The 20,808-nt window shown below is 40.2% G+C and overlaps 1 protein-coding gene across 3 annotated transcripts; it reads right to left on the reverse strand.

Moving 5' to 3' along the window:
- Window positions 1–5,952: 5,952 nt before the first annotated feature.
- Window positions 5,953–7,950, reverse strand: LOC148025949 (uncharacterized). Of its 3 annotated transcripts, none has more exons than XR_015693025.1 (2): window positions 6,636–7,950; window positions 5,953–6,269 (listed from the first exon to the last, which is right to left on the reverse strand). XR_015693025.1 is itself a non-coding variant. In XM_087692165.1 (2 exons), exon 1 carries the CDS (start codon window positions 7,853–7,855, stop codon window positions 6,743–6,745), a length of 1,113 nt encoding a protein of 370 aa, XP_087548291.1. In that variant the 5' UTR covers window positions 7,856–7,950; the 3' UTR covers window positions 5,954–6,249; window positions 6,732–6,742. The 3 variants fall into 3 exon arrangements, 2 of the variants coding, with proteins under 2 accessions (XP_087548291.1, XP_087548290.1); XM_087692165.1 differs by having other exon boundaries at window positions 5,954–6,249; window positions 6,732–7,950; XM_087692164.1 differs by having other exon boundaries at window positions 5,954–6,269; window positions 6,732–7,950.
- Window positions 7,951–20,808: the final 12,858 nt, after the last annotated feature.

The following is a 20,808-nucleotide window of genomic DNA, read 5'->3' on the forward strand; positions in this document are numbered from 1 at the left end:
CCAGATTCACTCCCAAAACAACACTTGTCTCTTTTGTGAAATTAAACATGAACCAATTGAAGGAAAAACATTCAGGCAGAGCAAAGCACAACGTCTAAGTATGTACAAAGTAACAAATGTCACACACACAAACTTTTTGGTGGATTCCACACCTCGGATGCGCAGCAGTACGACAACGAATCCTATGATATTCATAGCAAAACATCCAGCACAGAGTTTACTTATGATTCAGAATGATATTAAAATTTGATGTTATCCACCCTTATTGATTCAGATCCAATCTAAAACTAAGGAGTACTAAAAGAATGGCTAATAGGATTGCATGAGTGGTTACATTTGTAAATTAAAAATCTTATATTAAAAGAGTAATAGCATGCAAAGTGTAAGAAATTGTATTAAAAAAGTTGTAGTGAACATTGTCATATTAGTATTTTAAAGACAGAGTACTAAAATTAAATGAAAAGAGGACTACATGCCAATATTCAAAACCAAAAGTGAATGAACCTCTAGGAAAAGAGTTACAAAATCATATAGATACATGTAGGGGGATCCATAACTATTCCATCCCCATTGAATCACAATTTATGCTTTCATTGCATAACTAGGCCACACATAATGCGGAGTTTGAGAAGTGATGTGATGCACATAACACATGATACATGTGCATGCAAGGTGTAAACACAACATCAAAAGCATCCAAGTGGATACCCAAGCCACAAAACACACTCCTACATAGACATTGCACAAGAAGATCACCATATGTATACTCAGTATAAAAGTGTAGAGAACATAATACCTAAGGCATATTACTATGAAATGTCAAGGAGCAAGCTATACCTAAGGCATATTAGGGGATATAGGATGCTCAATTGGAGTAGGGTGAACTACCCTTAATCCATTAATATGTAGGTACTTTGCTATGTGATGTGTGTTTTGTAGGAATTCATCACTCACCTTCACCAACTATGCAATTCTTTCACAAGTATGCTTCCCCGTGTATAGCTCTATTTTTGCAACATTTAACTATTGTTGCATCTGAGAGGCCTCTTTTTACAACTCACATTGAGTAATTGGCTCTAAAAATTTTGGATTTTTCTAAGAATCCAATTAGAGATGGCTATAATTATGGCACACTTCTTGTCAACCTCTATCTCCAACTTGGAGGCTTCCTCTAACTCTTTAATAAATTGTATATTATATCTCCCACATGACACATACATATTGCCAATGTATGGTGTTGCCTTTTGCTCATTCCATTTTTTTGGAAACTTGTGCTACTAGAAGTGGATCCCCTTTGAAAGGTAGACTTGTGTTGAGAAAAATAATCCCAATTAATGCTAATGCCTCCACACTCTAAAGAGACAAATGCATGAGCTAAGATAGCGCCAACTACATGATCATATCCATTAGATAAATCTTCCTTAGAGATTCTAAAATTCAGCACATGACCCCTCCTTTAGGAAACTAATGTGGTATACCCTATACGTTGTAGGATGTGACCATGAGCTCCATGTTCTCATCAACCACTCTTTTACCTCTAGATGAGTTTTTGGCCTAGCTTGCAGGAAGAAATTCCACTTGAGCTTGACTCCTTGAGGAAGAGCACAATGTGTAGTCAAATTCTTCTATTTCTTATTGATATTTTACTTCCCCCAAATCTTGTTCGGTGATTTCTTCACACTAGGGATTCTTTTTGCAGGGGAGTTTTTCACTTCCTTGGAAATTGTCGATTGATGGCTTGGGTTACATGCACATGGAGAGAGACACATAGGGAGAGAGAGAGAGAGAGAGAGAGAGAGAGAGAGAGAGAGAGAGAGAGAGAGAGAGAGAGAGAGAGAGAGAGAGAGAGAGAGAGAGAGAGAGAGAGCAACCTCATCATTCATGAGAGAATGTATGACAGCAAACTAATTCTACATCAAAACTTCAAAAGGGATTACACTATTGGCACATGGTTTTAAAATAGTATAAGATCTACTATCTAGTCCAGTATATATGCACTCTATGAATCAACATGCATGCAAAGATGCATGGTTTTCATAAGTTCCATTAGTACAATAATAAAAGTGTATATTCTCAAGCTCATTAAAAAGAGAGCTAGAGGTAGTACTAAGGATTTTTGCCAATAGTATATACACCATAGCATGCTTTCACTCTCTTAATAAACATTATGCTTTTGTATGTATTTTGTACATTCATCACATTCACATATCTTGTGTCTCACTTGTCCAATTTTTAATGATGATCTAAACATGCTAAATAATTCCATTAATAAATATGATGTTTACTTGTGACTTTGCATAATAGTCTACTTGCAAATATGCATTTTTATTTAAGGATTTACAAGTTTGAAGTTTGTTTGCTAATTTTCTCATTCTAAAGTTAAGTAATATGATAGGAATTTGTTTTTGACAAACTTGGTGTTCTTTTTGTATTTCCTATGGCATAAATTCAAGCATTCCCACATGTGTGTAATTGTACATAAATATGGACATATCTTTATCCACACACATACAAAATCCTCTCTACACAAATTTAACTATGCAAGCCACAGACCTGGTTATATGTGCATTTTATTGAGATGTGCAAGTCCTATGCACCCCTCACACATAAATGGGATTTTGAGCAAATACATTGATACACTTCTAAAAGCGTGACATGCATCTATGTCTCTGCTTCGATTCTATTGTAGTGCATAAGTATCAAACACTTTGAGTTGCTAACCAAGGCTATAGTGTGGTGTGCCCTTTCTAGGATTGGAGTTATTTGTGTTTGGTGGGGTGTCCTTGGGTTATCCTCTAGTTGTTATTCTTTTACACATCACAACATGATCACATATTTCACATTTACATAATTAATCTAGCATAATCATGTTTCTATAAACTTATCATTTGATTACATAGTATAGTGAATATTGAGTAATTGGGGTGCTAATGGGGATTGCACAATCCCTAATGAGTGAAATGAAAATAGATACCCTATCTTATCCAATGGCTTATTGAATTTACAATAATAATATAAGGTTTTTTATTGAGATCATACTGATAAATCAATCATCACCTAGTTCATGTATCAGTATTCACTTAATTATTTTAGGAGGAGTGGGGCTAGGTGAGATTTTGCTCATTTGGAAACAAATATTTAAGAACATCTGCAAGAACTTCATCCAATTATGGACTCCATTGTGTGCAATAATGTCAGCAAAATAGTTTTCAAACACGCAAAAAGTAAACTTACTGAGAAGTTCTTAATTCAACACATTCAAAAAACATCAAAAAACTAACTTTTAGCTTGCATTCATATTTTTTGAGCTCTACCATTCATCAAAAGGGTAACTTTTGTAGCGAAATGAAGTGTGCATTTATCCTTTGAACTTTGCTTCCATCATATTCTTACCTCTCCCGTATGGTGAACACTTTTTTGAGGAAATATTATCTCTAGCTTGTAGAATCTATATTTTGTGCTTCCCCAACTATCAAATCATGGTGACATTGGACATGATATTTACATGGGTTTATCTCACCCTTTAGCTTGCAAACATTTTGAGTTTCATCATCCAACGCATGCTCAAATTTTGTTGATAATTGAAATTTGTATAGATATTATCATGTGAATGTGTGTAATATCCTAAGAGTTCCCACTCACCTTTTTAAGAAAGATAAGCAATTAACTATTGTTATAGACAAGAGATTAAGTAATGAACTACTAGAGTGTAAAAGAAGGCCGAGCTTACTCAAAGAAACATTGAGCTACCCATCCTTCCATAGTTAAGTATTCTACTTTCGTATGAGAATATGATACCTATTACCTTGTGAGGATGTGTGTTAAAGAACAATGCTCTTTCATATGAATGTGCAATCCACTTTTTCTTTTACAACTTGTTATGTCAACAAGTGGTTCTATTCACGCTAAGCAAAAGATCATGACATGAACCTTAGAGTAGGGGTGGGCACAAAGAGTAATTTGCATGGGGAGATACAAGCAATGATATTTGGTTTAGATGCCTTTAATGTCAAACTAGAGTCTCAAGTGTGAAAATTCTAGTATACACTAGTGTTACATTAATTTTGATAGGGAGAAATCTTTTTTTTAGGGAGGGGAAATACTTGATTCTTTGGGGTAAAAAGTTCTCCATCTCACTAGAAGTGTTAAAAAATGCCTAAAGGAATATGGAAAATGATGAAGAAGAAATGGATGAATTTAGGTTGGATAATATATTTCAAAATTAAAAAAACATTATATTGTGTGATTGGATGGGGTGTTGCACACATGAGACATCAAGATTTAGAAGGATATCTAAAATCCTTGTAACTTTACTCAACATGAGGGTATGAGGTAAGCCTAAAGCAATTCTTAAACCATCAATAGCTTTGATGGTACGACTTGGATGACTTGATCAAGCAACCACCAATTTTGGAGTAGGGAAAAAGTTATGGATTGGTGGCTCAAATTAGTGTGGCCATGGATATCTCCTACAAACACTATAAATCATATTGAAATATGACATCGGATGAACTTCCTACTATGTTATATATAAATGGATGACTCTTTGAAAATATTTAAAAGACATTTTCCAAAAAGTTCGATGAAGTTTGGTACATAAAAGAGATGCTTAATTGTAGGAGAAGTTGGGAATTGAAATTGGAAGTTTCTACCATTTATATGAAGTGCATAACATTGTGAAGCCATGCACACTAATGATAAGGAAGTATTCTTGTTGCAAAAACCAAGATCCATTGACAAAGAACAACATGAACTATTCAAATAGGGACTTGTAAGCTCAATGTTGGATTGCGTTGTGGAGACTGTGATGCAAAAATAACACATATGTGACAACACAAAGAGCATCTTACACAATCTTAAAACTAGAAAAGAGAAACCAAAATGGATTTGGTTAAGTTACATGTTTCAAAAGTTATACAAACATGAGAGCTCCATTAGAAACATATTGCTCTTATGTTTAATATGGTAAAAGACCCTATTTAGTTTTAGGTATGATGCCAAAACATCATTTAGTAAAAATAAATGGCATGTGCAAGCTTGTATTAGGAGTTATGTTTATGGTGAAAGTCCTTATTTATTTTTAGATATAGGCCAAACTAATTATTTTTGCTAATCCTATAGTAAACATTGCATTTGAAGCTTATGCTAAGAGTTATTGGAAAATCAATGACCACATTTGATCCACAAGGTTATAGATTTTCACTTTTGCATTGGAAGACTTTGTATTACTCAATGTAGAGTTCTCTTATTATATCAATAGAAAGACGTGCAAAGTTGGTACATTTTGCACCAAAGAGTGGCTCATTAAAGGACGAACTAGACAAATCACTTAAAGGAAGCATACATACATATGTGGATGTGTAGTATGTATAGGCATCCACTTATGTATGTCTACATGCATGCATATATATGTACACATGAATGCATGAAATTTGATTTTTTAAATGGATGTAGATTCAAAAAAATTTCCCATTTGCTATGAGTTTGAATGAGAGATGTAGAGGACGCAAAATTCATCACCCAAAATAATATTTAGAATCCATTGATATGCATGCTAATATTTATTTTGCTATGCTTCTTAAGCTATACAAGCAATATTAATGTAGCATGTAGATTTCATTTAGTTGATTGGAAAATAAAAGTTAACCTACTAAATCCAAGCTAGTTGATTTCGCATAACACGACAATAAACATATTTTTTGATGCATTAGGGTGTAGTAGAGTTCCTTTCTTATTTTGGTATTTGAGGGGCAAGAGAGACCACACCAGAACTCCTATATTTATCTTGCACTTCATATGATGATGATTCTTTTATTAGCACAAGCTTTAGAAAGTCACATATGCAAGAGGTCAAAAGTACTCATAACTACTTTAAAATAGTCACAAGCTCATTTAATTCAACGCTAATGCAAGACAAAAAGGATCATAAGCATGAAAAGTATATTTTTTGGACTTCATCCTTGGATATATATGTCCCACTAGTAATTAGCTATTGAATAGCTCACATAATGTGAAAAGACAATATGTTGTCATTATTTCATATAGGTTTTGAATGGCAAGGGTACAAATAATCTCTAAACCATCTTATTCATGAAGAGACATGTGTTGTCATTATAGGTTCTACATGGCAAGGCCACAAATCGTCTCCAAATCATCTTGTTCATGAACTTCAATATGTAAATCTTGAGTCAACATATAGAATGTGAGCACTCCCTTGCTCCTCCTTGTGGCCATAGATTCAACAATTTCCTTGGCACAAGAGTTCAAGACTGACCATGATTCAGGTAAAAGAGCCAATCAAGTTATGCCCCCAAAAAGGAAACACACCCCACCTCAATTGAGTGTAATTTTGTAAAAAAGATGTGACTTTTTTAGCTACTTAGTATTATGATATAAATTAGCGTTAGTGTGAGTCAAAAAATTGAGTTATATAATTATTTTATATTTTGGATTTATAAGATGTTAAAGCAATACATCTTTGAGTGTCACTCTATTGGTCCCTCGCTTTCACTCTTTTATGACCCCTTCATTGTATAACTAGAGTTAATAAAACTATCAAAATGTCTCAATGTTTTTTCTTTGAACTCCAAATGATATAAATCATTTAATTATTGAAAAATGTATATGAAACTCACTTGAAAAAAATAAAGTTATTAGGGAACATTGGTAGATGACACTCTGTTAACCCCTTTACCCTAGCAGGACAGAAGGGAGTGGTGGCAGAGAGCCACCTGGCCATGCGTTAGAGGACGTGATGTTCGGAGTCTGGGGATTCCATGTCGATGCGGATGCGCAAGGTGTGGAAGTGGGTGTGGTGGTGAACGAACTCGCCAACGGGGCCCAGGGGCCGGCATGACGTGGCGGTTTTGCTCTCGGTGAGCACGAGCGCCTCGTTGACGCAGACCCGGGAGGAGGCCCGGAGCTTGAGGCGGCGGACGGCCGAACGCGCCCCAGGCGACTGCGCCCACATATCCTTGCAGTGAATGCAGTGGTAGTGCACGAACTGGTGTGTGAAGTGCATCCGCCCCGTCGATCGCTCCAGGTGGACGGCTGACCTCGTGCCCGCCACAAAGCTCGCCACCCTCACGCACGGCATGGTCGCGTGCCCGGGCTTCAGCGAATCCACGTAGGTGTGCGTCAGCTTGACGTGCATGGGCAGGTGCTTGCACACGTGGATGCTCACGTGGCGGTGTTGGCTGTAGTCCAAGTTGTGGTTGCGCAGGCCGTGGGTCGGGATGACGTGGCAGCCCGGGGACGCCGCCTCCTCGACTGCCTCGTGCGGGCTCCAGATGTAGACGTGGTGGTGGTGGTGGTTCACCACCACGGGGTTGGTCCAGACCTCGTCGTCGAAGGGCAGCGGAAGCACCTGAGGTGGCAGCTTCCGGGGGATCGCCGCGGGTGGTCCCTTGGGTGAGAGGTCCGCCGCCGCCGTCCTCGCCTCCGCCGCCGCCCTTGCCCCCGCAAAGTTGTTTTTCTGCCCGGACGGCGACACTGGCGGAGTAGGTGGCGCCGGGTCTACAGGCTCGTTCTCGATCCTGGCGAAGGCGTCTTGCAATTCCAACATCATCTCGTCATCGTCGTCCTGCTCGCTATCGCCTTCCTCATCATGCGCTGGCGCCTGCTCATTGGCCCGCTCCCCGTCGCTGCGGGACCCCTGCAGTGCATCATTCTCCTGTCTTTGCTGCTCATCGTCGTCGTCATCGGCGTCGGCCCCTTCTGCATCGTTCTCAGTTGACGGTGGCTGAGTTGGTGACTGCTGACTCGCCCCCTGTTCATCGTCATCGGATGTCTCCGATGTGTTTGTTTCGTCGTCGTCAGCACTCCCTGATTCGATCTCGTCATCGTCGGAACCCATCAGTGTAATCAGAATTCCGCTGGCCTAATTCCCTGTTCTACTTCTGTCCCTTCCTACATTCAACACCACCGTTCAGGGTCATTACGAGGCGACTCTTCGATCTCCGCAAACAAACATTTATAGAAATGGTATCGTACTATAGCAGCCACGATGAATCGTCCTCGCAAAGAGTGACGTTGATGGGGAGTTTTAGTAATGCGTTTTTGGGCATGCCCTATGCCCACATTGTTCACTTTGACCAAACAATTTTCATTAGCACTTAAAATGACAAAAAATGGAAAATGATTTCTTATTTTATCGTGTATGCCCTTTCGAATCTTGAATTTTGGCAACTTTTTGTAGGAATGGCTTCACGTGAAAAGATATGGTTACGTGACTTGGAGAGAGAGAGAGAGAGAGAGCACATGAGAGAGGGAGAAGCAAAGGAGAGGCACACGAGGTAGACATGACGATGCGCTTCAAGAGAAGAGGAAGTAGAGAGGGAGCAAGAAGGAAAAGGATGCATCAACATATCTTATGCTCTTCAATTAATATGTGGTTTTGCTTATAATTTGTTTATGATCACTTTGTGCTAACTATCTATTCTTATTTATGAATGTAATTAGCAAGTTTGAGATTTTGAATCATGTATCAAGGGGCAATAGCAAGTGATGTCAACGGGAAGTAACAATGATGACTTATGTAGTGTATTGTAAACTATGATTATGTTGATTCAACTGTGACAAGGTGGAAAATATATTGGATCCTCGTATGCATTGATGATAGCCATCAATTAGTACTTTTGAGATAGATATACTTGGGCAACCTATGGCCTATGTTTCACAATGCATATATATTGTATTATTATATAAAGATGACCAATTAACAAAAGTACAAGCTACTACATGGCAAGTAGAGCACTACTACTCCATCATGATCATCTACATATGGTTTGCATTTGTTCTGCCCTCCACTATAGGATCATGAGCGTGATTACAATATCCATCACATCCACCTTGTTGCAAGTTCTTCTTCTAGCTACTACCCTGATGCCAAGAGGCATATTCCACGGTGGATTCCGTGAGACCATGGTGGATTTCGTGAGGTTTTGCGGTAGATTCTATAAAACTATATTTATTTGCCGGGGCTCATACATAAGGTAGATTCCTTGTGTGAGAAGTTGATGGGGACACCTGTCCTTTTCGAGCGTCATGTTAATTTAATGTGCACGTGGGTAACTCCACAATGGGTGATTCCACAAAATACATATTTAAATTAATGGACGTTTATGAGTTTACAGTGCACTCACAGTAAATTAAGATTAGGACAAAGTTCCAACCTATTTATTTATTTTGTAGCTGAAGATTGCTATGTATTCACTTTTGTTGCTTTTTTTAATTATTTTTTAACAATTGTGAATGCTTCAGTTTATGTGTAGAGTAAACAACGGTAGTATTGGGAAGCCTTTGATGATAGCATATATTCAAATTATTTAGAAGGAATTGTCATTTTTTATAGGCGCACGTCTTATCATTAAAGGTGTGTTGCTAATATTTATTTAGGCGTGCTTATTTAATGAAGTGCTTGATAAATATTTATTATTTTGTATGTGTATGGGCACATGGTTTAAATATTTCATTATTGACATTGTATTTGGGCAAAACCCGATTCTTGGGCTACCCAACCGCTTTATTCTTTATTTGGACAAAAGCAAACACAAAAGCTAACGCATGCTTATTTGTAAAATTGGGCTATTTTTTAGCTTTGAGATGAATAAATTTATAAATACATGCCTTGTGGAGCACTCACACAAGGCATGTGGGGAGATTGTACCCAATTGGTCTTTTTGCCTCATGTCGTGGAAGTCTATTCTCTTGATTTTTGAGCTTAAAGTAGAGTTCTTTGTTCTTAGGGACCTTCCGATGCTCGCTACGTATGCATCCAGCATCTGATTTGTGCACTAGTGGTATCATAGCAAAGCTGAGATCAAAGGCTTCCAAATCGCTTACCATCTCGTGCGAATGTGAAGCTCTTGGAACAAATGGGCTCTACAGTCGGATCTGTCAATACCAGCATGTTCTTGGCAGTGAAGAACCCCTTGCTGTGCTATCAGAACACAAAGGACCACTCTCTGCTAATGAAGGACCACCCGGGAAGATCCTTTGTAAGTCTCTTGGATATAATAGAGAACAAAGAATAAAATTTCATTAAGATTAAGTTTATTAAGCTTAACAAGCTTAAGAAAAGCTTAAGCTTTTGCAAAACTGGACGTCGACGGTGGCAGCATGTAATCGCTGGTGACGACTTCGGCGTCAACGTCCTCTTGTCCCATCGCAGATCAGATGATTAGTCAAAGCTTTTTCTTTAAAAGCTTAAGCTTAAGGTTTAAAGCTTATACTAAAGTTTCAAAATTTCAAGCTTAAATGTTCTCCATAGTAGCAGTTCACACTAAAACAAACTTGAATCAGTTTTATAACTCCCTACAAGCCTCTGTTCACACCCGTACTGTGACAGAGATAATTTCTAGCAAGCAGATTGCTATATGCAGTTTACAAAGGTAAAGTATTCGTTGAAGAAGGATTTCATCAATTTTCGTACCCACAAAAAGAAGGAAAATCACAAAAAGCCATTTAAAAAAAAAAAGCAAGCCTTGTAAACTCGACTTTGGGCTACGCTCATCCCGCTAACAAGATTTCGAGTGTGTGAGGTTGTTTGAAATTTTGCAGGATGACCGATCAAAATATGGAAGATTTTATGACCGAAGGTGACTTACCAGAACCAACAATGGAGAAAAATCTGGATCTAATTATGATGCAGCTTCAAGAGGAACGAAGAGCACGTCAAACTTTGCTGCAAGCTCAACTAGCCACTCTTCAATAATCTAATGTTAATCAAGATGGACCGTAACACAAAGATATTATACAACATATGATCAATGCGACACTTGAAGCACAATCTATCAGGAAAGAAGCCAAGATAAGTAAAATAAATTTCAAATTCTTTGCTTTTAATAGTTACGTGATGGAAAGACTGTTCTCGCTTTTATCAGTCAGTTTTGATGATTATTTCCATGAAGAACAGTATGCCGAAAAAGACAAACTCAAGTGTGTCACTAACCATTTAGTGGATAGAGCATTGCTATGGTGGACTGTTGTTTGCAAAAGTATTGATTGTCCTAGTACTTGGGAGGCTTTTCAAAAGAACTTTTTGCAAAATTTTCTTCCATCTTAATTCCACAAAAAAGCAGCGCAAAAATTTCTTAGTTGTGCCTTTGTAATCTAGTGACATTATCTTATGAATGCCTTGGCGTCATAAATATAATCCTAATATAGATTATTCCATGCTGTCGTGCTGCTGCGCATCCAAGCCATAATCACCTCCATTTTTGTTGTGCATCTGTGTTATCTGTTCACGTGTGTTTCATTGTGTGTGATTGTTGCATTATCTTTCCGTCCCTCTTAGTACCCGCATCCAATGTACATACTCCACTTGTGTGCTTGTATTTGTGTGTGTTTCTGTTTGCGTGCATGTTGTGTGTGCTAGAAAAATATGAAAAATTGATGTCAAAGAATATTATTATGCTGTTAATTTCAATGATGAACTCCAAGAAAAGTGCAAGATAGCGTGGAATCAAAGGAAGTTTACATTTAAGCTATGAAGATAAAGGTTGCACGTGAACAAGGTCAACGTAACATGCGGGATAAAGCATTTTTGAAGAAGATACATTGGCACTACATGCAATGGAGATTATGATGGAGAGGGGTCCTTGAGACCTACTTGAGGGTCAAAGACGATACAACTCTTTAGTTCATGCATTGAGGAAAAGGTTACCAAGCAGCTGTAGATACATAAGGAGGAGGGCATGCTATTGGCATTCTGGAGGATAAGCAGATTGACAAAATTCAAGAAAGAAAAGGTTCTAACCATCATTTGGCCTCAGAGAACCTTAGATCATTTAGCCGATTATCTAAGTTCAATAGTTCCCATGAAATAGAGTTGAAGGAAGTCTCTCAAAAGCTGCGTGAGTGAGCGAAGGTACATATTAGTGATATCATTCTGAAAGGGTGCGGAAACTCAGGCTCAGCGGCTTCTTCAATCATTAATAAAACCTAGTCTGAGCCAAAGGATAGGCCCTTGCTAATAGAAGCAACTAAATTTATTGGGCCTTTTTGGGGGCTAGCCTATTCTGGTCAAAGAGGAGTTTTTTTGCTCTCTACCGGGGAGGAAAAGGGGGGGAGCTTAATTGGGTATGGCGGAGACACTCTGCGGATCTCCCCTGTACATGGCACCTGAAATCTTGGATTCTAAAAAGATATGATGCAAAGGCTTCAAATCACATTTTCTAGTTCTAGAGTATTGTGTAGGGGGTGATCAAGCTGCCTATATTCATCACTATGGGAGAGGGTTTGAGATGACTGCGAGTCATTTCATGCGCCAACTAGGTGTTGGCTTACAGATCTTACATGCAAACAATTTGATACATAGAGATCTGAAGCCTCAGAATCTTCTTCTATCGTCAAATGATGGAGATGCGGTCCTGAAAATAGCAGATTTTGGATTTGCAAGGTCTTTGCAAACCACAGGGAATGAACTGAACATGGAGGTTTCTCTCTCGAGCTGTCTCTGGGTCTATGAATGAAAGCTATGCGCCAAACTGTCAGCTCGTAGTCCTCTCTACCACGGTCTCTATTTACAACCAGCAGTGGCGATCTTCATCAAGTGCAAGGAGAAGGGGTGTTTCTATCAAGGACGGACCTGTGCGGATTGTGCCAAGTGCATCAGCAAATCTGGAAGCCTGCGGAAATTTTGATAGTAGACAAGAAGCCCGAGCAACTCACTCACTCTCTCTGCAATTCTCCCGCTGTTGCTGCCGCTTTTCGTCCAGAGACTGGGGTCACCACCATATTGCCTATCCTGGGAGCCTTCTTAGCTGATGCATATTGGGGATGATATCGAGCAATCGCTTATTTTTCAACACTATATATATTGCAGGATTCATCTTGTTGACTCTTTCAGCGTCTATTAGGTCTCTCAGACCATCCTCTTGCAACACGGATGCAGTCTGTCCAGAAGCAAACTCAGTCTAGTTAGCTTTTTGTTACCTCTCTTTATATCTAATTGCCGCTGGTACAGGAGGTGTAAAGCCCTGTCTGGAAGCTTTTGGTGTAGATCAATTTGATGACAAAGATAGTAATGAAAGAAAGCAGAAAAGTTTTTTTTTCAACTGGTGGTACTTTGGACTTTGCACAGGTGCCTTATTGGCATTTACAGTTATTGTGTACATTGAGGACAATGCAACTTGGGGACTTGGCTTTGGCATATTGGCAGTTTTGATTACTCTCGCATCTGGTCTTTTTTCTAGCAGGGACTCCCTTGTGTCGGAACAAGGTTTCAGGTGGAAGCCCTCTAACTCATATACTTCAAGTGTTTGTTGCAGTTGTTTGGAGGTGGAATATAGCAGCACCTGTTGATGACACACTTCTACATGAAGTACATGACACAGAATCAGTGCGAATAGGGAGACGAAAACTTGTGCATACTGCAGGATTACGGTGTCTTGACAAGGCAGCACTTCTGGAGAACCATGATTACAGGGGTGATGTCCTTGCCCAACTAGATAGACAACTGACTGTGAATGACTTCTAATGGCATTGTGAAAGATCAGTTTCTGTGAACCGCATCAGCTACTCTGCTTATTCAGCGTGTTTGGAGATGCCGTCATGCTGCTTGCAAAGCTGCAGACAACTTTCGTGATGAGTGGGATGCATATGTGACAAAAGACTGGAAAGTGCTTGAAGAAAGGGAGCCTATGCAAGCACTTATCAGATGTTTTATCCATTGGACCTGGAGATTGATCAAGCTATCTATAACTAAGTCCTGAATTTGGATGAATTACTTGGTGCCCTGAAAAGCAAGCTCTTACGCTTTATTGTAAAGCAGTGGACAGATTGTAATGCTTTGTCATTTATTTTGACTCTATACCCATAAGTCTTCAACACTAGTCTATGAAAAGAGCTTTATCAAAACATTGCAGCCGAGAGATGCTTAGCCTATGCAAATTCCTACACAAGCTGGATGTTCAGAATGAGCACTCATGGATCTCTTGTAATTTACTTGACAAGCAATATAGTGATCTTTGGCATCAAAAATTGAGATCTTCTTGTTAGCCTCTTTCCTTGCTGTATCTTGAACCCCGTGTTCTGCAGCTCTTGCATGAACTCTACGACATTTATGGTGAACCCGACGTGAAAGCACTGCGTCAATTTTCAGCAAGATGGGAGAGTCGCAAGAAGAGATGACGGACGAGAATGAAATGAAGCATCTGTTTCAGTCATTTACATCCTATATGCAGCAGCAAGCACACACGAAACGCGATAGTGATGCCATGGATGCCTTGAAAGCTGTCCAACAGGAGATGAAGCAGTTCAACGGCCAACAAGTTTCAACTTACCTGCATTTGTATGAAGAAAAGATGAAGTTTTTTGGGGTTTCTCAAGACGTTTGGAGCCGCTACTTCTTGCGGATCGTGGTTCGCGCGCTTAAAGTCCGAATTTCAGAAATTCAAGGAACACATACTGGCTGGAGAGAGTTTAAGATGGCATTAAAAGATGAATATTTCCTGGAGGATACAGGTCTTATGAACCGCAGGAATTTCTTAGCATGGGTTTCTATGCTGAATAAAGGACTTTCAGTTACCGCCCTTCTGCGAGAGTTTGAGAGCCGCTATGATCAGTTGGATGGAACTGAGCAGCAAGCTTTGGAGATGTAGAAAGTGGAATTATTTTTACAAGCTGCTGATGCTGATTTACAGGAAAAGTTGGATGATCTTTTGGAAGATCAAGCTACTGATTCAGGTTTAAAGACTGAGTGGAGACATGTCATTGATGCTGTGAATGCGCTTGTTAAGAAGCAGCACAGGAGGGTATGATTGCATCGTAATACAAGATCTACTTCTGAAAAATCCTTGGAGACCTCTACTTCTACCCTTGCTGCAAGTTCTATGCCTAAGCCTACTCCTATTGTAAATCCACCAGTTCCTGCTGCTCCAGTGCCCTTATCAGTAGATGATGTTATTAAAGGCTTGGCAGATTTGACGATAGAGGCAGTCAAAGCTGAAGTTGGAAAGTTAAAAGAGCAACTTATGTCAGTACCTGCTGTAGCACCTGCTCCTGTGACTGCTTTCCCAGCTGGCCAAAGAAAAGGGAGACGATGTATTTGGTGCGATAGTACAGAGTACCAACATTGCAGAGATTGTGATGCTTTTCAAGAAGTGCGTAAGAAGAACGTAGTGTTTTGGGAACAAGATGGGAAGATATGGCTGACAGAGACTGGTGCTCCTCTTGACACGAACTTTGGTAAGGGAGGCATGAAGAAGCTCGTTGATGATATGGCTGCGGGATCAGCTTATGTGAGTGTTAGAGGAGATACTTCAGCTCATGGAGTCCAGCTTGAGCAGAAATCAGATGGAGACTCTGCTTTATGGTCCTCTGCCTTGGAGATAGCGAGAAGAGGGAAAGTTCAGGCATCCACTATGACTTGTGTGGGCTCCAGCATCCGAGGAGAAACGGGATGGGATTCTCCTGTTGACAGGTATTCTATTTGTGCTTATATGGCGAAAACACAGGGTTTAGATGCCATGGTTGAGGAAAAGAGAAGAAGAGATGAGGAGGGTCTTAGCACCTCCAAAAAGACTAGAGGGGGTGACTTTGTTTCACCACCTGTTACAGCTCCACCTATGACGAGTTCTCCAGCACAATCAGGTCCTGAACAACCTATGGCAGACAAGCAGATGAAAGAAAAGAGACAACCAAGAAAGGAGCCAGGATTCAAGCTCTTGTCAGACCTTGATATGCAGACGGATATGAGTAAGATTTTTCATGAAAGAATTTTGAATAGTGAAGTCTTTTTTACTGTTGGTGAAGCTCTTGGGATTGCTAGAAGAGAAATACAGGATCAGATGCAGGATCTTTTGCGGAGGAAACGACATGCAATGGAAGGACCTGCTTTACAGGGGTTATGGCATGGAGCTCTTGGGGAAGAGCATGATGATGCAGTGATGGTTGAGAATGCTTCTATCAATCCGCAATTGGAGAAAATAGCTCAGCCTATGCAGTATGAAGATGATGATACCCCTATCCTCATTCCTCGTAGCTATTTTTCACGCAGTCATTGGGCTAGAGCAACCACTGAGACGGTGGTAAGGATTGGAGAGAAACAGATTCCTTTGGTCGCTTTAGTCGATCATGGTTCCGAGATTAATCTTATTGCTCGAGGTGTTTATGAGAGTGGCAAGTGGCCTATGGATACAGAGCATGGTTGGCGCATGAGAGCAGCCAATAATACTTCTGGTGATATTTATGCTGCTTGTCCGAGCATCAAAATTTCTATTGGAAATGTTGAAGAGGATTATCATTGCTTTGTTCAGGATTCTTGCTCTTATCCGATTATTCTTGGACAGCCTTTCATTACAGAAGCAAGAATGGAGACGAAAGTGCTGGATGATGGCTCAGCCTATGCACGGATACGCAGTAAGGATGGTATGCGAGCTATTCAATTTATGATTGTTGGAGTAAATCATCCGAGAAATAGGGACTCCTTGCGTGAGGCACCACTACCTGCGAATGAGTTGGATTTTCATTAGGTACTGCTGTCTTGCGAGACGCCAGTGGTACGGAGCAGAGAAAAGAGGAGATCTTGCCTCTTGGCAGCCAGTATTTCTCCACTAATTTTTTTGGTTTTTCTTCAGATAGTTCAGTGAGTTATCAGAAAATTTCAGATTTGTCTAGAGCTGCCAGGCAGTACATTGGTCGTAAGGAGAAAGAGTTGAAGACTGCAGGTATTTTGCAAGCAGAAGAGCATGTGGATGGGCTGTATGAAGGAATGTCTTATGCAGATACATTGTCTGAGATGGGAAATATGCTGAAAACTGATGTATGTAAAGGTTCAAGGATCATACCTATGCAAACCTTGGATATGTATCAGGAAATTTCTAATTTTATGCTGAAAACAGAGTCAGAGGCTGAGAAAACTCAGCAAACCGAATCTATGGCTGATCTTGATCAGCTTTCAGAGTTGCAGAGGGCTGAAACCTTTCAGTCAACAGAGTTAAATGTTGGAAAAATTCAGCATATAGAGTATGAGGCTGCATCATGGCAGTCCATAGAACAGAGGGCTGAAACCTTTCAGCCAACAAAGTTTACTGCTGAAAAATTTTAGCATATAGAGTTTCAGGCTACACCCATGCAATCCATAGAGCAAAGGGCTGAAATCTTTCAGCCAATAGAGTTGAGAGTTGCTGAAAAATTGCAGAAATTGCAACAAAGAAAAGAGTGCCTAACTGATGCCAAGGTTGACACGAAGTATAAAATAGTTGATAAGAAGGTTAAGTCGGTTGTAGGGCCGCTTCCTCCTGATAGTGATGAGCAGATAGAAAAAGCTATGAAGTAGCCTATGTTGAGAGATCCTGCAAATATTGGACATAAATTTACAGTTGAAACTCTTGCCGAATTGAAGATTGGAAATGATGATTTCTTGCATCTAATGGAAAAAGAATGTTTTAGAGAGATGCTTGGACGACATGGTAAGACATTTGCTTTCTTTCCTCATGAAATTGGCTGTATTAGTCCCGAATTGGTTGCGCCTATGGTCATCTTCACTGTTCCTCATGTGCCATGGAATATACGTCCTATACCTATGCCTAGAGCACACTTGCCAAAGCTAATAGAGTTGCTGAATGAGAAGATTAAGATGGGGATTTTGGAACCCTCTTCTGCGCCCTATTCTAACAGGTGGTTTACTGTACCAAAGAAGAATGGAACCTTGAGATTTATTCAGGATATGCAGCCCGTGAATAAAGTGACAATCAGGAATGTGGGAACAGGTCCAGCTGTGGATGAGTTTGCCGAGGCTTTTGCAGGACGAGCCATCTATTCCCTAGGTGACTTGTATTCTGGTTATGACCAGTTTTAGCTTGCCTTGGAAAGCAGGGATATTACCACTATGCAGACACCTATTGGTCTTGTGAGGATGTGTACCTTGCCTCAAGGTGCCACCAACTCAATTGCTCATATGATGAATGCTATGCATAGAGTTCTGCGAGACTATATTCCGCAGTATACCATGCCTTTCTTAGATGATGTGCCTATTAAGGGTTGTGCAAAAGAAGAAAAGAATGAGAGTCTTGATTTGCGAGGATGTAGACAGTTTGTGGCTGAACACTTGGTTGCTTGTGAGAAAATTTTGACACGATTAGAGGAGGTGAATTTGACTCTTTCAGGGCTGAAATCTGTCTTTGGTGTTAATGAAGCCATCATACTTGGGCATATGGTTGGTTATTATGGTAGGAAGCCTTCACCTACAAAGGTGGATGCCATAAGCAGGATTGCAGAGTATTGCTCGACTACTTTAGAAGTGCAGAGATTTGTGGGATCTTGTGTATTTTACATGATTTGGATTCCTCATTTTGCTCACATAGCAGATGTTCTCTATCAGCTGCTTCGAAAGGGGCAGAAATTTCATTGGGATGAGAAGCATTCGAAAGCCATGCGTAAACTCAAGAAGCTATTGCAGTCAGCTAGTACTCTTCGCAAGGCGGATTATCAGTGTGGACGGCCAATCATGTTGACAGTTGATACTAGCCCTATTGGAATAGGTTGGGCAGTGGGATAGGATGATGCTGATGGAAACAGATATGCAATCCGCTTTGGAGCTAAAGTTCTTAACGAGCGGCATAGGAGATATCCGCAGATTAAAAGAGAGTTGTGGGGAGTAGTCACTGCACTGAAGTGTGATAAAGGGTATTTTATTGATGCTTTAGTTGTTGTGGAAACAGATTGTTTGCCTTTGCTTGGCATGATTACTAGCTGTTCGACTCCAGATATAGCGATGCTTCAGTGGATTGCCTACATCAAATCATTGAATACAGAATTTTGACACATAGCAGGAAAATATAATCTAGTTTTGCTGACATGCTGTCTAGAGCGAGATATGAGGATGAAGAGTCAATGCTTGCAGAAGATGATGAGACAGAGTTTGCAGCTTCTGTCCTTGTTCATGATTGTCATGTATCTACTGTTGAAGCCTTTACTGAAGAACTCTATGTTGGCGAGTGGCTGCAAATTGGTCAGTATTTGAGTTCATTGACTCGAAGAGCTGATTGGACAGATGATGTATTCAAGAAAATCAGAAGAAAGGCTTATGGGTATTTCTTGAAAGATGGTTTTCTTTCGAAGCACCCAAAGAAGAGAGGCGGCCTACCCTTGAGAGTAGTTTGTGCGACAGCGATGCAGATACAGATTATGCGAGAGTTTCATGAGAGTTCTTGGGCTAGACATAGAGGTGTGTGGGCTACCTATGAGAAAATCAAAGAAAGATACTGGTGGAAAGGGATGTATAAAGATGTTTCCCACTTTGTGGAGACTTGCAGGGACTGTCAGCTTTACTCTTTAGTGCGGCATCATGATGAGTTGCATCCGACCTATCCGCTATGTATGCATTATAAATGGGTGGTTGACTTGGTTACTTTGCCAGTGGGACTTTGGCAGATGATATATCTTGTCTTGGCCAGGGAGGATCTTACAAACTATGTTGAAGGAAGATCTTTGCAGACGAAGACCACCACTATAGTATGCAAATTCTTGTTGGAAGAAATATTTTGTAGGTATGGATGTATAGGCAAGATTACAGCTGATCGTGGAGAGCTAGATGCAGACGAAGCTAGAGAATTTTTCTCATGGCTTGGGATTAAGTTGGTTCTTACTACTGCCTATAATCCAGAGGGGAATGGCAAGAGCGAAAGAGGACATCCTCCGATAGTTAAGGCATTGGCAAAAGCTTGTAGAGGTCGGATTGGAGATTGGCCGAGATTACTACCTTTTGCATTGTGGGCAGATCGCTCTACACATAGCATGACTACTGGATATATGCCTGCAGTGTTGATGTATGGGTAAAAACCTGTCATGCCTACTGAAATTTGTGCTCTCACGTGGAATGGTCTTCCTTGGCATGAGAATTTATCAAGAGAGGAACTTCTAGCTCTTCGGATTCGTCAACTAGAGAGAAGGATAGAAGATGTGCAGCAGCAGTTGATCGTTTGAAGGCAGCCCGACTTAGAAACAAGGATAGGTTTGATTTGAGGCATCGCTTGCGGCCTAGAGCCATAAAAGAGGGAGATTGGGTTCTAGTCTATGATAGTAGCCTAGAGAATCAGCATAATAGTATGAGAAAAATGGTTCAAAGATGGTTTGGATCATATGAGGTGAAACAAGTTTTTGACAATGCTACCTATGAGTTGGCTGAATTGGATGGGACGGTATTGAGGGTGGCCATTGCTGGAAAACGAGTCAAGATTTTCAAGAGAAGAGAAGATGAAGAGTATGCACTTGAAGCATTGGCAGAAGAAGAGCAGTCAGAAGAAATTCTAGCAGAAGAAGCAGAGAATATGGATGATGAAGCTGATGGAGAAACATATCTACCGAAAACTGATGAAGGGCTGGACATGTTTGTGGACTTAGATGATCATGGATAGTTGGCTCATCCGGAGGATGCGCAGGTTTAGAGGGGGTGAATGTCATGCTACAGTGCATCTAAGCCGTAATCACCTCCATTTTTGTTGTGCATCTGTGTTATCTGTTCACGTGTGTTTCATTGTGTGTGATTGCTGCATTATCTTTCCGTCCCTCTTAGTACTCGCATCCAATGTACATACTCCACTTGTGTGTTTGTGTTTGCATGTGTTTCTGTTTGCGTGCATGTTGTGTGTGCTAGAAAAATATGAAAAACTGATGTCACAGAATATTATTATGCTGTTAATTTCAATGATGAACTCCAAGAAAAGTGCAGGATACCGTGGAATCAAAGGAAGTTTACATTTAAGCTATGAAGATAAAGGTTGCACGTGAACAAGGCCAACGTAACATGCGGGATAAAGCATTTTTGAAGAAGATACATTGGCACTACATGCAATGGAGATTATG

This window comes from Lygodium microphyllum, chromosome 14, assembly GCF_053477565.2.
Source record: "Lygodium microphyllum isolate KBCC chromosome 14, Lygodium_microphyllum_v1.1.10, whole genome shotgun sequence".
Lineage (NCBI taxonomy): Eukaryota > Viridiplantae > Streptophyta > Polypodiopsida > Schizaeales > Lygodiaceae > Lygodium > Lygodium microphyllum.